General features: G+C 41.8%; 1 protein-coding gene across 3 annotated transcripts; it reads left to right on the forward strand.

Annotated features, from left to right (window-relative positions):
• Window positions 1-431: 431 nt before the first annotated feature.
• On the forward strand, window positions 432-16,277 carry ARPC1A (actin related protein 2/3 complex subunit 1A). Of its 3 annotated transcripts, none has more exons than XM_068699637.1 (10): window positions 432-585; window positions 3,885-3,966; window positions 4,487-4,591; window positions 7,100-7,322; window positions 8,882-8,989; window positions 12,387-12,599; window positions 13,753-13,828; window positions 14,023-14,216; window positions 14,931-15,021; window positions 15,893-16,277. In XM_068699637.1, the coding sequence occupies exons 2-10, from the start codon at window positions 3,903-3,905 to the stop codon at window positions 15,929-15,931; spliced, it is 1,113 nt and encodes a 370-aa protein (XP_068555738.1). In that variant the 5' UTR covers window positions 432-585; window positions 3,885-3,902; the 3' UTR covers window positions 15,932-16,277. The 3 variants fall into 3 exon arrangements, with proteins under 3 accessions (XP_068555738.1, XP_068555739.1, XP_068555740.1); XM_068699638.1 differs by having other exon boundaries at window positions 440-585; window positions 3,862-3,966; XM_068699639.1 differs by lacking the exon at window positions 432-585 and adding an exon at window positions 1,119-1,246.
• Window positions 16,278-17,416: the final 1,139 nt, after the last annotated feature.

The raw sequence follows: 17,416 nt of genomic DNA on the forward strand, positions 1-17,416 counted from the left end.
GAGGTTCAGGTTGGAAATTAGGAGATATTTCTCCTCAGAAGGAGCAGTCAGGCGGGTTGCCCAGGGATGTGGTGGCGTCACCGTCCCTGGGGGTGCTTGAGGAGAGGTTGGTGCTTGGGGACATAGTGGGTGACATTGGTGATAGGGGGTTGGACCAGATGGCCTTGAAGGTCTTTTCCAATTTTAACAATTCTATGATAATTAACATTGGGGCTCTCACTCCTCACTGCGCATGCGCCCCCTCCCTTTGTGTCTATGCATGAGGCGCACCCCCTCCGCCCCCCCACTCCCCCCCCCCCCACTCCCCCCCGCGCATGCGCAGTTCAGCCCCGCGCCGCTCCCCGCCTTGCCCCCGCCCCCGCAGCGGCGGCGCAGGCGCGGCCCGCGGGCGGGGGGGGCGCGCATGCGCAGAGCGCGTTTCCTGGCTCCCTTGTCAGGACCGGGCCGCCCCCCCCAACGCCCCCCCCCCCTTCCTCGGCCTCCGCCGCCCCCGTCCCGGTTTCTTCGTTTTTTTTTCGGTTCCCGGAGCGGAGTCGCGTTGACTGCCCAGAGTCCGCGAGTCCCGCTCCGGTTCCGTCGCCTCAGGTGAGTCCCGGTGTCTGGGGAGCGGCTGTCGGCCCCCCCCCGGCCCGGTGCTGAGGAGGGGGGGGGGGATGGATGGCGGCGGGGAGGCGCCTCAGGGCCTGGGGGGAGGCCGGGCCCGGCCCTGCCGCTGAGGGAAAGAGAGGAGAGGGGAGGGGAGGGCTGGGGGGAGGCCTCCTGAGGGGCTGGGGGCTGTGGGGAGGGGGAGCAGGGCGGGGGGGGGGCTCGGCCGGGCGGGTCCTGCCTCAGCCTCAAGCCCCCGGCCCTCTTGTCTCGGCCTCATTCCCCCCACGACCCTTCTGCCACCGTCCTTCCCCCCCCCGCCCCCCCCCATGACCTTCCTGCTTCAGCTTCCTTGCCCCCCCCAGACCCTCCTGCCCCGGTTTCCATCCCTGCCCCTCTCCTCCTGCCTCAGCTCAGCCTCCCTGACCCATTTCACCCTCGGTTCCTGTGGGAGCAGCGCAGGGCCGCAGCTAGCCGCCCCCACTCCCAAAGCAGCTTTGTAACGCTCAGGGTGCTGTGGGGCTGGCCCGCGAGGGGTCACCCCCGTGGGAAGGCTGCGCTAGGTGATTGGGGAGGGAGTGACAGCAGCAGGAGGCAGCCCTTTATTGAGGGGTGCTTCTCTTCCCCCTGTTTGAAAGCGGTGTCGGTGCTCTGAAAAGAGGTGAGGTCTAAAAAGAGCCCCTTCCCTCTCTTCCTCTCGCTCTCTGTCACACACACGTACGCTGTCTCTAATTCTGAATCAGCATCCTTGCCCGCCGCTTGTCCAGGGATGGCCTCGTGCCACAGATTTTGCACCCCGCTGAGAGCTGACAGCAGCTGAGTCCTGTGCTTCCCGACCTCCAGCTTCTCGGCCTGCATGCTCAAAACGCTTGTGCTGTGTGAAGGTGCAAGGCTTCTGCTCTCTCCCCTTTTAAAAAAGCAATTGACATTCAAGGATAGTTAGCTTTGCATTTGGAAAAGGGAAAAAAAGATCGGGGATGGCTGCATTAAATACCTGGCTAGCAAAGTTGTCATAACAGTATCTTTCCTAAATGAGATGCTGAGGTTGGCTGATAGGGAAATACTGGGGGGTTACCACAGATGAAATGTCAAGAATCATAGAGCCAATTGCGCTTTCTAGTGAAATGTGAGTTCATGTTTCTAGTGAAATGCAATTTGTAAGGTTTTGTAAACATTTATCTTCCCAAAGAAAATCCTGTTGTAACTGTCAGACCAGGTGAATGAAAAAATTGTGCTTTTTTCGATTATCATCACTGCTTTTTTTCTATGAACCTGTTACCAAACCAGAAGACAGCTTGCCACAGGTTCTGGTGCTTGAGACAAGAAGGGGTCATGCCTTTTGGCTAGATGGAAGCTTTGGGATCAGCCTGTAGGTTAGGGACTAAAAATTTCTGAGCTAGAAGTTATTGGGGTGGGACAGTGGTGTTCATGCATAGGGCCAGCCTGTGAAATAAATACCAGGGTTGTATTAGAAAGTGTTTTGAAATAGCTGCATTCCTTGGGGAGGGGAGATGGGATATTTTTACATTTTATTTCAGAAAGAGTAGAAAAGGCTGAGCATTCCTTGTTGGTCGCCCAGCTCTTCAACTTTTCCTGTATATGGAAATGTACTGCTACCGAATGCTGGCATGTGCTAAAGCGAGATCGTGGAAAACGCAATTTGCAGTCGTGTTTTGCTTATATTAACACACGGAATCCCAAATCATGGCTGCCCAAGGTCAGAGGTAACTCGTATTATGTCAGTGTTCTCACACTAATTAAAAAATAATAATAATTTTGCTTAGGACTGCGTGTAGTTACTAGTTGTGTTTGATCTGTAGAACGTGATGATTAGAAGAAAAATGAAAACCATGCCAGTTAAAATCATGAACTGGACTTCAAGCTCACATAGCTAAAAGCTATATTTAGAATACATTTAGTGTGTAACTGTAAATCGTATTTCTTTAGAATAACAGTGCTTCATTTCTTTAAAAAAGGAAAAAAAACCTTTCCAGTTGCGCGCATTGGTGAGGTATTGTATCATCTGACCCTAAGACTCAGCACTTTCAGCTTCTTTATTAAACTAGCGGAGAGATAGTAACTGCTCGGCTCCTTACGGGCTTACTCATCTCTCATTCACTCCTGAGTTTCTGTTGGACTGCCACTCATTTCCTGTTTGCTTCCAAATTCCTACCTTGTCCTGAAGTCTCCACCCTCTGCTAACATGGCCATACTTGGCTATGTTGTAATTTCAGGCTGTAATGGGTGTGGATGTCTTGGAGTGACATCACAGAGATTTTTCTTTTTAGATGCATATGTAGGGGGAAGAAGACTTTGTACCATCAGCCAAGGAGAAATTGCCCTGAAAATGAGTGGAATACAGGGAAGGAGGAATTGATAAATCTGAGTTGTGTTGTATGCGTCGAGCTATGCGCGTTTTAATTATTACAGGTGACCTTGAGTCGTTACAGAGTTATCTTCCATCCCTGCGTGCTGCCCTTGATTAACACAGGACATAGAACACGATACGGTGTTTTGAACAGCTTTGTAGTCGCTTGCCAGTGCACCTCCGATTGCAGATGTTCAGCACTGTCTCTTTTACAGCCATAAGTTAAAGAAAAAAATAGGTATTTAGATTAAAAATATATATATATACATTTACAGATGAGAAGAACTCAGCTTGTTCTTCCACTGCTTGAATCTCATGGGGGCAAAATCCTAACTATAAAACAGTGAAGTGCTAGGATTAATTTGAAGAAATTACTAATTAATTTATTACTGATCTTAGTCATTTTTCCCTAGGATACATGTAAAATCAAATAACACATCAGCAGATTATAGTTACACATCAGTGTTCTGGACACATCAGTTTAACTTCCCTATTTTCCTATCAAAAATAGATATCACCGTAGTGCTGGGAGCCTTGATACGTATCAGGATTTTGATTCAATTCACTGAGATAAGTGACTAGATCTATTTATTTATAATATTGTAGTTCCACTATTTTAGTTTTGTTCATAAGAACCTCTTCTCTCACCTCTAAGGATATCCCAAGAAGCAAGGGCATCTTAGAGCAGTTGCAAATTAATTATAGTGAGCAAAACAGTTAAAATTTATTGGCCTATTAAAGGTATCAAAGTGTGGCAAAAGGAGCTCTTTAGAGGTCTTAGCATATTTACTGGGCAAGTGTCATTGAATTATTATACTGGGCTGGAGCAACCTTGTGATGAAGAGTGATTTTTGTTCTGATAACTATTAAATTTTGAAGAGTTTTGTTTTCACTTTTACACCTTTCAGCTTTTTCACTTTTTGCAACATAGGAACACCTTTAACTCGGAATGTCTCTGCATCAGTTTTTATTGGAGCCAATCACCTGCCATGCATGGAACAGAGACCGTACTCGTAAGTACTATGCTGGTTTTAATTTTGTCTTTCACCTGTTCTTACCTCTTCATCAGTGTGTTGATCTTGTAATGTTCTGGATCATGTTTAAGGAAGGTGTGGTCAGATATACAGTGCTGCATGTTAAGTGCTCCATTTATAATCAATAAAAGCATGCTACAGTCTTCTAAAACTGAGCTTTTAGAGACTTGCTAGTGCCTATTGGTCTGCAGCTCATGAGAGTTTGACCTGGCCCTTACTTTCTTTAACCTTAATAGCATATTTTTCTACTAAAATTTGGATGAAAATGCTCTGTATTTCTGTTCAGTATACTCCTAATCTTGTTAAAACTGTGATTATTTGATACTATCCAGGGATGCTAGCCATTTGGTTACGAGACCTATGTAATTGTCCTGAAAATTGAGAAGACAGGTTTTAGACTGGAAAAGTATGATGTGTATAGTATAAGGATATATCTTTCCATGTCTAATGGTATTAAAAAGCCTTCTGTACTATTGGATTGTTTCCTTTCTTCTTCAAGAGATCGCCATTAGCCCTAATAATCATGAAGTCCACATCTACAAGAAGAGTGGGAACCAGTGGGTAAAAGCTCACGAGCTAAAGGAGCACAATGGACACATTACAGGTAAGAGAACAACGCGCTGTGCCAGACTTTAAATGTGTCCGCCCCCTGCTTTCCCCAGCTGAGCATCTGAACAGGAAATCTGCAAGCGTTGAGTAAGTAGATCTTTTTATAGGTTGGCATTCCCACTTTATGGAGAGCTTTGCAGCATTTTCCTGGACTGCATGCTGTGAATGTTAGGAAGAAAAGCTCTCCTCAGTTACTCTACCAAAATGTCTGGAAACAGAAACTTTCTTTCTTAATTATTGTTTATTTTTCATACCCAATAACATAACGAGATCAAGCGTTCAGTCTCCTGAAGTAATCTGGTCGTGTCATAAACTCTCCTGGTGGTACATGCTGCTCCCTTTCGAGTGCTGGCTCAAAACTTCATGAATTATACAAGTGTTGGTTTCTGGTTTCCGACTGCAATAAATATCCTTTTGTAGGGATTCATTGCACCAAGTTCATATCAGTACATTTTTCCTTCCTCTTTGCTACAGCACTCTGGCAATGGGTTGATAAGTGTTTTAATTACCGCAGCTGCCAAGAGAAACAGTCTTTCCCTTTCTTTGTGCTCATGCAGAAAAATTCGCATCCTCAGTGAGCAAAAAGAGGAGCACCTTTCCAGTCAGGTGCGTGAGGAAAGAAAACTTCTAAGAACTGGCTTGAGTTTGCAAAGTGAAAAGCAAGATAACAAAAAAAGCCTCTTTTGCCCATGTTTGGGAGGAGAATGTATTGATTATAATTCATATTTTGACACTTAGTCATTGGCAGCTAGAAATTTGGTCTTTCAAGGAATGTATCATTCAGAGGTATAATTCCACTCGAAGTGCTCAGTCTTGGACTTGAGGCAAACACTCAGTGAGCACGTTTCACTGCAGACCGTGGTATCTGTAGAGCCCCCAATGAAAATGTAAGAAGGGCTGCCACAACGAGTCACAAGGTGTTAGTTTTAAAAGGTCATTGTTCTTTGGTAGTCTTTTATATTACTTCTGTGTGTGTGAGAGATCCTTTTATGAGGGCTTTATTCTCTAAGGAGTGACTGTAATTAATACAAGCACCTGCCCAAAACAGCAATATCCTTTATTCTGTTCTCAACTCACTAATGGGCAAAACTGTCTGCCCCACAGCATTTTGCAGGACCTTTATTCAATTTGTCTGGTTTTTGCTGTCAGAGCACAACTGTACGTGCTCTTTTGTGAAGAGCCACTTGGCTGAATTTACAAATGACTTGCTGTTCCCCAAAGATGTTTTTCTGCATTTTTCTTTTACTTGTTGGTGTTAGAGAGAAGCTAAATAGACATGGCTTGGGAAAAGAGCTCACACTGCTTTCCAGCAAGGCATGTACCTTTGGAATACTACGTGCTGTGTTGTCTTAAAGAGTGGACATAAATTGTGGTTAGACACAGGAGAGAGATTGATGAAACTGCCTGTTGCCTCTGACAGGAGGCTGCTGCCACTCTGACTTCTGATCATAAGGGACGAGGTCCCTAATCTGGCCTTCTTGTGTCTTGATTCAGGGATTGGTGGTGAGCTGCTTCTATTCACTTCTAGTAAGAACATTATTCACTCTTTTCACAGGGTTAGTTTCCTGCTAAGTTAAAAATCTGAACTTGCCAACAGATCAGAACGCTGGTGCTGGTGCAGGGGAGGTGGCAGGATAAAAAGAGGCTCGATGGTCTCTCCTTCATAAGCAGTGCTAGACTGACTTGTAGAACTGTGGTTTCAGGCTGTCTCAGAATTGGATTTTTAATACTGAACACAGAAAACAGTCGAAATCTAATTTTGTGGCAGGAGAGTTAAGGCTTGCACCCTGCATCTCAAATACAGATGCTAAAGAAAGATGAAAAATAATGCTGCCCTGAGAGTTTCCAGTTAAGAATGTCCTTCGGTGCAGAGGAAAGGGAAAGAAGCAATGGCAGGTTTTTCAAAGGTTTCATTTGGCTTTATTCTTTGAATTTGTTTCTTTTGCTTGGTCAACTTTTCTTTCTCACAGCTTAAATAGCAGGGACTAAATGTAAGGATTTTATCAGTACATAAAGATCAATAACTGCTAACTGGGCAAAAAACACCCTGTTATATAAACTTTTAGATCGTGACTGCGGTCTGGCATTGCGCAGACAGCTCTGCTAGAGCTTTGTGCAGAGCTGTAGAATTGCTGGGTTTCAGCTGTTTGCAACAGCCTCTTGCAGAAGAAATCAGTGATTTGAAGAGTGCCAGTGGACGGATTTTAGCCAGTCTGCAGAGCTCCACCTGTTGGCCAGCTGTCAGAGCTGGCTTCCTTAGCGGGCAAATTCTCTGAGGAATCTAGAAACTCGGGAGCTGTGATTTTGATGAAAGCTAGATGGAGAACGTGATATCCTCAACGCTTCGAAATGGTACCTGGAGAATAAGCGAACAAGGGGAATGGTAACGTAACATTATTAACTGTCTCTGAGGGAGAAGGCTACAAGATTTTCTCTGTTTTGAATTACTATAAAGCAAACAGTAGAAATGGGAAAGATTATTAATGTGAGGTCTGAATTGCAGGTATTGACTGGGCTCCCAAAAGCGATCGCATCGTAACTTGCGGAGCCGACCGTAACGCCTACGTCTGGAGTCAGAAAGACGGCGTGTGGAAGCCAACGCTTGTCATCCTGAGAATTAATCGTGCAGCCACCTTTGTGAAATGGTCTCCCTTGGAGAATAAATTTGCTGTAGGAAGTGGAGCTCGACTTATATCTGTGTGCTACTTCGAATCTGAAAATGACTGGTGAGCTGCTTTATTTCCATTTTTACCTTTAAGGTCAGCTTGGGAAAACTAAAGCCTGGTGATTAGTGGTAGTAACCAGGTTACCCTTTTAATAATTCTAAAATTTTCATGAAACAGAGGGGGGGATAGACCTCATCAGTTCTTTCATAGACTTCTACATCCTAGGGAAAAGGATTTTTACTTCTTTTCTGTAGTGTAGCACCTGCAGGCCTTTGACTTGGCCTCTTCTCAGGTTTTGCATGTTGGTATGGGTGTGTTGTTGTTCACTGCCATAAACGTATGTTGCTGTTCTAAAAGTGCTAGAATTTCTGCAGAGTAGAAGTTTCTTTAGCACAGCTGTGTGGTTGAAAAAAAAGAAGTGCTTTCTCTTGCTCCACACCCTTTCCAGAATGAGTAAAGTCTTCCATATTGATTATTTTGGATCACTTATTGTCATTAAAGAATTCAAGTCTGTCAGTTATCTCCAGGGTGGTCTATTAGAAGATGTTCAAGCTTGTCACCTACCCGTTCTGTCATCTATTGTTTCTGTTCATAGATTTCAGACAGGATTAGTACAAATTTCTACCATTGACATTCTTTTCCTCTTTCAAACATAATGTAGTGCTTCTGCTCTTTAATGGATCTACAGCTATAGCTGTACATATTGGAGCTACGTTTACCGTATCACCTGTAGGTGAAATCAGTATGTTAAGTATCTATTATTTTGGGTAAACATATAAAAACACAGGTCTCTGTTCCCAGAGTTCTGTGTGCATTCTCCCATATGGAGATGTTAAACAATGAGACCATTGGCAAAATTCTCTTTAGCTTGTTGTGGACTTCTCTGCTTTCCAGTATATTCAGTTATTAATGTTTTTTCTGCCTCACTTGCCTGCAGAAGAATCAAACCCCTCCTGTGCTGAAGACAAATAATTTAATGTGATCCTTAAAACTGCTTCTGCTTGATGGAAGTAAATTCAAAGAAAAATCACCATTATCCCAAAGGCCATCCAGTGAATAACAGACTTCGTTACTACTTTGTAAATGGTTCAAACAAAACCATTTTTTATTATACTTGAAATAATTGAGATATATCATTGGCAGTTCACCCATTTATGTGTTGGGCTTTATAACTATTGTTCTATTAAACAGTAGAAAAGTTGGCAAGCAAGAAAGGTGACTGTAAAACTTCTTGGAAGGAGCTGGAGAGGAAGTGTACTCAGTGATCTAATAAAATAATGCTCCTTAGCTCAATATCACAGTCAAAGCTGTGCAAAACTGTGTTAAGGACTTCATTCTGATGTGTTATAAAAATTAGTTAGAAGGAGAAAAGGATTCAGAGGAAGACATGTATATTTAACATTTGGTGGTGGTATTTACAGTTTTAATTTAGATAACCACATAGAGTTCATGGACTGTAGAAGGGAATATGAAGGATTTGGGCATAACGTGAGTTTTCATGCTAAACTGATGTGTTTAGTCATTGGCAAGAGGTGATCATTTTGAGGCATATTTCTTGGGTTTGGGGGAATCAGGTAAAATATTTTCATCTATAAATCTTCTCCTTTCTTTTAAATTAGGTGGGTGAGCAAGCACATTAAAAAGCCCATCCGTTCCACTGTCCTCAGCCTGGACTGGCACCCCAACAACGTTTTGCTGGCTGCTGGATCCTGTGACTTCAAGTGCAGGTGAGAGAGAATAAAGCACTAGTAAATGAGTTTAGGTCACGGGCTGGTCAGTAACAGGAGCATGTTGATCACACATTTGCTATCAAAATAGAAGACAGCTCAGCACATACCGATGTCATTGCCAGAATAAAATGTCCAGCCTAAGAGATTTTGACCTGGCTGCTACTGCGTGCACACTTTGGTTACTAACATTTGTCTCCTGGGGTACACCTGAATTCAGTGACCTGGCAGGTTTCTTTACTAGCAGTGCACGGAAGTACCACTATTATATGTGCAGTGAGTGCTGAGTCGTTAGTCTGAAATTAGACTTACAGGTGCTATCATGTAGAAAAGCACCACTGCTAATTATTTAGAGTATTAAAAGCCATATCCTAATGCTGCAGCTTGGAGAGGAGGTACCTGACCTTTCTCTTTCCTGAGTTGCTTGTTCACTCCACTTCTTCTGTGCTAACATTCTTGCAGCCATATCTTGAGTGAGGTCAAGAAATCCATCCACCTGAAACTCAGTGCAACAAGACACCATTTTTGCAGGACACTAGGAAGAAGGCTGGTATAAGCAGATGGGCACGTGAGGCGGATGGGGTAGTTTTTCAAGCTGATTGTGAAGTTACACCATGAGGGATATAGGTTCTGCAAGTTGCTTTGTACTCTATGACTGGCGATGCTGCACCAAAGCCTGCATGGGGAACTGTACACAGAGTGGTTGACTTTTTAATTCATATTTTACTTAACCACTTGTACCTTGAATAATAATGAAAGCCGCTTTTCTTAAATTCTTTATGTAATAGGGCAATTTTAAAGCTTCAAAGTGTGTACTAAAAATGACTAAGAAGGAGTGGGAGGGGGAGGTGGGACCAACTATTGCGTTCCTTATTTCAGAATGAAGCACGTGCATCTACAGTCAATCCTTTGTTACCTTTTTATGTAAGGAGAGGTTAAATGGCAGCTGGGCAAGAAGAGGAGAGTTGTCTCCCTTTCCTGCCTTATCTCCAGTTTTAATTAAATAAACTGTGAATGTTCACTTCCTTTCACTAAAAAAATGTGATGTAAAAAGTACTCATTCATCTTCCAGAAGCAGCTGCTATTCACATGGGGAATTTTTTTCATGTGTGTTCATAAAGCATCTTGGGATTCTGACATTAGGTCAGCTGATTTGTCTTTGACTTTGGACTTCTGCTGTTTTGTCTCCAAGCCTTGTTCAGTGCTTATTACGTACATTGGATCCTTGATTATTTCCTCTTCCCTACTTTGAGAAACTGGAATTGAATTATTTTCTGTTCATTATGATTTAATTTTTTTTTTTTTTTTTTTAAGAAAGTCAAGACATGGTTGTCAATTTTCTAGGTGTGTTTTCTAGAAGACTTACTTTTGTCTATTGTTTCCCATCAGGAAACTCATTCTGTCCTACATCTTTTGTCTGAAAATGCTGTATATTTAAAACACACACAACCACAACAACAAAAAACATGAAAACAGATCTTGGTTTAAAACATTTGGGAAACCTTCTGCTCTCATTTAGATTATACCATAGGATGAACCATTTAATAATATTGCTGCTTTTAGTATAGAAATCTCCATACAGGAATATTAAAGGAAGAAAGGGAAAGTTGAGATTGGTACTGAGCTTGTTTCATTTGTTTCCCCAAGCCCATGAAAGAATATTGTCTCTGCTAAATGGTGAATAAAGATCTCCAGAACAGTTCTAGGGAATATTTAGTTACATATTAAAGATGATAAAGATATCTGAGCCTGAAGTATGCATCTGTTCTGATAGGTGGTTCTGAATTAAATCATGCAATGGATCTGCCAGAGCCACTGCCAGCTAATAAGCAGCTAAGTGGGAGACATTTTGGAAAAAGAATGGAGGGCAGAAGAGACTCCCAAGTTGATAGGTATTCAGCAGTTTTTTTGGTGGCTGGCTTAGATGAGCTCCTCTTACATTTGTCTTTAGTAATACATGTAGCTAACAGTACCATATAGGTGTGAATTTTATATTCTTGCTTGAACAACATTGCTGCAGGAATGAAAATCATTTCCCAATATTCTTTGAAGGCTGGGGCCTTCAAGCTGAGGAAGTGAAGAGATTTTTTTTAAACCAATAGTTATCTTCAAGGTCTCTCACTACTTAGGAATGCTTTTTCTGCCTGGTGTCAAAGGCTGCTGCTTTAAACATCTTGTCCTATTTCCATACATTAAGAGAACCATCCTTTCAGACGGCTCTATAAAAGTAAATTTGTTGAAGGATTACCATTAGATTATATTTAAACTGATATAGCTGAGCATAATTTTGTACTTAATTCTCTGAAAATCTGTACCTAATATAGCTGCAGTTAAACCCTTCATGTACCAAATGATCAGCTGTATTTGAATAAACTGAATATAGGCACCCTCTGAAGTGCATACCCCACACATGTAAAAGATTAAAATAAAAATAAAATAAAAAAACATAACTAGAGTGGTGGTAGAGGAAGCAACGCTTCCTTAAACTCACTGTAAAATAATTCCTTTTAGTGTTTGACTGCAACTGTGAATGTTTGATTGCTTTTTTTTTTTTTTTTTTTTTACTGAAATATTTCTCTGGCAGTAGTATGGCATAGCTCACTTGTTCCTCCTGTTCGATGGACTCTAATCCTATGTTTGTGACGTCCTAGTAACTTCCATGGTAACAGTGGAGAACACCATATTGTGGCATGTCTGAATCATGCAGAAGGAATTTGATGAAAGGGGGAGGCTTTCTATTTAAACATATCTTGAAAATTGTAGTGCTGGGAAAAAAACTATAAAAACATGGTGGTATTTCAGGTTTTCAAGGCATTCCTTCAGTAATGAGCCAGATTAAGGTAGTTCAGAGCCCCTTTGCTGGCATTTGAACATCTTTTTTTTTTATTTTTTTCACTGGAATCCTGCTAAGAAGTGAATATTCTTAAAATGTGGGTAATTTTCTAGGTGTTTGTATTAGTGTCTAGTTATACATTATTGGACTGGGTGATCTTGGAGGTCTTTTCGAACCTAAATGACTCTGTGATTGTACCTCTTGGTTTTCCTCTAACTGAAGAATTGACTCTGAGGCTTATTAGCAGTGCAAAAGGATGAAAGGGAAATCTTAGCAGAGTGGAAAACATAAGGAAACTGTGAGGTTTTGTGCCATCTTCTGGAAACAAGGAGAGGTAAAAAAAAATAAATAGAGTATTTATGAGAAACCTATATACGTTACACCCTTTGTACTGTTGTTTTCTCTCCTTGTCTACTGAATCCTCCCAGCTGCTGAAAGATAATACAGTATTTTATTTTGGTAGAAATAGAATGCATCTAGTTGCTCGCAATGTGAAATGTATATGCAGCTCCCAGGAGGTTTTTTTTTTATGTCAGTGTTCATACAGAATTTTTTTATTTGCAGGGTGTTTTCTGCTTACATTAAGGAGGTGGATGAAAAACCAGCCAGTACACCATGGGGCTCCAAAATGCCTTTTGGGCAGCTGATGTCCGAATTTGGGGGCGCTGGAAGTGGCGGATGGGTGCATAGTGTCAGTTTCTCTGCCAGCGGTAACCGCCTAGCCTGGGTCAGTCATGATAGTACTGTGTCAGTTGCTGATGCCTCAAAAAATATGATGTAAGTATGCTCTTTCTGATGGCTATTAAATGTTTGACACTAGAAAGAAGCAGTATGTGGAATGCTGTGCTCGCAGCTACAAGAGGGAAGCTGTGACTGCTATTTCCAGTTTTGACAGTTTTACCGTACGTTCCAGGAGTCTCTTTGAGGCCTACATAAATAAGGTAGAATTTGTAGAGTTTTAGATTATATAATTCTCATTTCTTTTAGGAATTCTTCAGTGAGGACACAGTCCTTTGATTTTGGAAAAAAAGGGGGGTTGAGAAAAGCATTTGGGAAAAAAAAAAAAAGGGTTCTACTGGTGATATTGGAAACAAATTATTTCCTTGTAAACGGATCCGAGTGACCTGCAGAAACATGCTCGCTCCATAACTAAGACCCTGTGTCCAGTCAGGGTCTGGGAAATAATTTGTTCATTTCATGAAATGTTAATTCCAACCACTGTCCTTCAGACACTGCTGCAGGGTTTCTACTTACACCTTCCAATTCAGCAAAGCATTTTATTAATAATTTCTCCTTCTGTTCCTCATCTTGATGTTGATAACTTCTCAGTCTCTGTGGCTTTCTAACTAAGGAAGAGATTCCACTTAGATTTTGGTAGCAGAGGTACCTGGTGGATCATTCAGGCATTGCTGTGCTTAATTTTGAATTGTGGTTCTGATGGCTATAGCTGTGTAAGTATCTGGCTAAGGATGTAATTAAGTATAAAGTTCTAGAATTCCTTTTTCATTTATTATAAAAACCACAAAAAATAACCTAATTTAACATACAGGCTTTTTCATCCTAAAAAGATGATGTTAAACACTAAAACTTCAAGTGCTTTTCTGTTGCAAATCAAATGAATAGCTTTGTCAATTTGAAACTTGGGGGGGGAAGGTATTCTTTTTTTAAACTCTGACCACAGTTTAGACACAATACTTGATGTTTTCACTTGGAAAAGTTGATTTTTTTAATAGAACTTCCAGGACACTTTATTAGGTCAAAACTTTTTATGAGAAATTGCAGCCTTCTGGTGTCACCTCAGGACAACTGAGCTACACTGACTTCTGTTTCAATAATCCTTGTGTGGGAACAGTCTCTTTAATTTTTTTTTTGTTGGAGCCAAAGATGTGAGGTTTCACTGAAGTCCTCTAACAAATGTTCTTGTGTTCAGGGTTTCGCAGCTGAAAACAGAGTTCCTCCCACTCCTGAGCGTGTCATTTGTCTCTGAGAACAGTGTGGTGGCAGCTGTAAGTGTCTATTATTTCCTCCTTGTAGAGCGTTTTAGAATTTTGGAGAGTGAGAAACACCATGCGTTGTAAAGTTAGTAACAAGCAAGATCTCCTGTAGTGTCAGTCTTTGCATTTCTGCAATTAACGGCAGCAGAAAAAAGAAGCTGTGGTGGTTGTGTTTCTTCTCACGCTTTCCTGGTGTGTGGTTGCAGGGCCATGATTGCTGCCCGATGCTTTTTAACTGTGATGACCGTGGCTCGCTGACCTTCATTTCGAAACTAGACATTCCAAAACAGAGCATCCAGCGCAATATTTCCGCCATGGAACGCTTCCGAAATATGGATAAAAGAGCCACTACAGAAGATCGTAACACTACCCTGGAGACACTGCACCAAAACAGTATAACGTGAGTGTCTTGGCCGTCAGGATGAGGGGAAGGAATGCTCTCCTCATCGCTTTGGTTTCACAGGACATACCAAAAAACCTATGAGAGCTTGAATTTGCCATACCATAGGGGTGTAGCTGGTATCCCATTCCCATTTTAGCCTTTCACTGACAGCTGCCTATTTCTGGGAATCGTGGAAGCTTGTAAAGTTAATCATTAACATTGCATGCATGCTACTTCTGTTTGCTCATGTTTAATGTGTTCTGTAACTTGAACACAGTTTATCTTATCAAATATGTAAATAATTCACAAGAGGGTGGTAGTACTGCAAAATCCAGTCAGGAGTATTCACCTGAAACAGGAATTCACATACCACCTTACTTCAGATGTTATTTCTGTATGCATTATTTATCAAAAGGGCTGATTCAGGTTAATCGAGTAAAATATCCTTGCATTTAAAAAAGAACACGAGCCCAGAGGATGCTAACGTTTCTGAAGCAATTAGTCTTTTTCCAAAGAAAATGTTTAGACTAGAGCCACCAAGCGATAAAAGAGCTTTCAGCATCCTTTTTCTCTGCTTATTTTTCTGAAGCATTGTACCAAAGATCTAGCATAAGCTCTCTTATACTCATGTTTCCCTTTGGAAGAGTAGGAGTTGAAATCAGCCCAAATTTCCCAGCTTTTTGGCTCTCTGGAATGGGTGTCTGCCTTTCAGCTCTCTCTCTCTGTTTTCAGCCAAGTGTCTATTTATGAGATAGACAAACGAGATTGTCGTAAATTCTGCACCACCGGCATTGATGGAGCAATGACCATCTGGGATTTCAAGGTATGCTTTTACTGCCATGTTTATGTGAACTGGTTGCACTGGTGACTTTTTTTTGATCTCTAGGATCAGCCTCCAGGGCTCAACCCTAATGTGAGTTTTATTAGCAGTAGGAAATCCAGCCCGGAATATCAAGACCATTAGTGAATTGCATAAGGAAGACAGATTCAAGATTCAGTGTAAATGCAGATATGCTTTGCTTAGCAGATGGTGCTGATCCAGACTTAATTTTTTAATGGGATCTCTTAATGTCCCTGTAGGAATCCCGCTAATTATTTCCTTTTCCAACCCATACCTTGGCTGCAGTCGGGCTGGAATGATCATTGGTATGACAAGGCCCACTGTCCCTTCTTGCTCCTGTCCTTTTGGACTCTGCTTACTGTCTTTATGCAGAACAGGGCCCTGTCATCTCTTAATTAACTCATCAAAGTAGTTAAAAGTTACCTCAAAGCATTAGAAAATACGCTAAGTATTGTATTCAAAACCTCAAAAGGATTTAATGCACCTGCTTGCTTTGCCAAGGACTGGCCAACAGAGGTCTCTGCTGGCCTCCCCAGGCTGTGCACTGGCTTTTAGGAAAATAATTGTTTATAATACATAATACCAAAAAGCTGTGGTGGGCACAGGGGCCAAATCAGAAATTGAGGTAATATATGAACTGTCTGAATGCAGTTTCAGGGGGAGGGGGTGGAACCATTGGTCCATGTGTGTGAGTTTGAAATTAATAATTATGGTGGTTTCTGGCTCTTGAATGAGAGTAATCTCAAGTATTGTGTTTGTTTTGCTCTTTTTTTCTTAACATCACCCTTTACAGTGAATAATTTGACACAGGATACTGTAGCAGGCTGTGATTTAAAATTTTCTCTCTTTCAAGACCTTAGAGTCTTCTATTCAAGGTCTACGAATCATGTAAAGATGGATTTCCGTGATCTAGCAGGACAAACTGCTTGACAGAATGCAGCTCCCACATCTGCACAAACCCGAAAAGGGAGGAGAAAGGTGGAATATTTGGAAACACTGAGAAAATACAGCTTGGCAGATTTTCTTTTGAATCTAAATTTGGTGAATTGTGTTGGTTTCAAAATCAGCTGTGATTGTTCTTTTTTATTTTTTTCAGTTGGTTGTTTCATTCCATTCTTTACCAAAGCTGCTCCTTAAGTAGTTTATTGCAGGACGTTATGAATCACTAACTTAAAAGGGGAATTTTATGTAAATTGTCTGCTAGAAATAATAATAATAATAAAAAAAAGAAAAACAGATCCTTTGTGTTTCGGTGCTCATTAAGTTATTTTAAAAAGGATGTTACAGGAATGAACTCAGATAAAGAGTGTAGAAACCCCCTGAACTGGTGGTTTATCACCTTAAAACAGGAAGAGTTCATCTTAACTGAAAGTTTCAGGTTAACAGATGAAGATCTAAAGTACTGAAGATCTGGATGTGAAGGTTCAGCGAGGCTTCTTTCAGGGGAATCATTCCCTTGAGGTGATGATCTTTGAGGATGAGCAGTTTTGTCCTACTGACTCTTAGTTCTGTCTGCCTGGCATTTTCTCCGGTCATAATAATAGCAAATTAACCTGAATGTCTTTTTCATTGTCTGCTTAGTGGGTCGTGGTTTTACAAAGGCAAGTGACCAGAACTGTGTGTAGGTACCTCTGGGAGTTGTACAAAGACTGCTCACAGCGTGGTGCCAAGGATACGGTGTGGAAGGCTGCGTGTGGAAAGTGAGGTGAAAATCTGCTGAGTCGGATCTTTAGGGAAGACAAATTAAAAAGCAAATCACTTTGTAAGCCCGTGAAGCTGCACAGACCTGCACGTCGTGTTAGAGCCGAGTGCTCAGCCCATAAAGCTCCGTGTTTATAATGACCGGTGGAGAAATGAAGCACATTTAACAGAGGTAACAGCACACACTGGCTTCTGCACAGATCCTTTGTCTCCAGGTGACAGTCTTTTGAAGCTCAGTTCAGTTTGGTAGCTCGCTGAGGCAGTTGCACATAACTTATTTTATTCACACAGTCCAGTTAAGATTAACTGTACTGCTGCCTTGAGGCTCGCTTCAGGCCGTGCTTGGGAGGGGATTACCTGGCTCAGAGCATTGCTTTATAAGGCCTAAGACTTGTCACTTCTGTTGAAAATGCAGAAGTGTGTTTAAAAAAAACACAACCCAATGACTAAATTTTACCACTTCCTCTGGAACCAGAGTGTTTCTTCATACACTGCTCGTTTCTTAGCTCTGAGTGATTGAAGAGGAAGGGTGTCAGGCAGGCTCACAAAGCTGACAACTGCTCGTGTTGTGAGTGAACCATGTCCCTCGCAGAGCTGCATCCTTTTCAGGTGCAGCTTTTGTTGCACGCAGGGCACGGATTATTTTCCTTTCGGTTTTCTTTTGTCTCCCACCTTC

Source organism: Anas acuta, chromosome 15, assembly GCF_963932015.1.
Source record: "Anas acuta chromosome 15, bAnaAcu1.1, whole genome shotgun sequence".
Taxonomy (NCBI): Eukaryota; Metazoa; Chordata; class Aves; order Anseriformes; family Anatidae; genus Anas; species Anas acuta.

What these genes read in the sequence shown, in the direction of transcription:
- ARPC1A (XM_068699637.1), top strand. Translation starts at nt 3,903, where the DNA reads ATGTCTCTGCATCAGTTTTTATTGGAGCCAATCACCTGCCATGCATGG. An exon ending in ATGGAACAGAGACCGTACTC is followed by an intron (nt 3,967 to 4,486) that starts GTAAGTACTATG and finishes TTCTTCTTCAAG; the next exon opens with AGATCGCCATTAGCCCTAAT. An exon ending in AGAACAGTGTGGTGGCAGCT is followed by an intron (nt 13,829 to 14,022) that starts GTAAGTGTCTAT and finishes GTGTGGTTGCAG; the next exon opens with GGCCATGATTGCTGCCCGAT.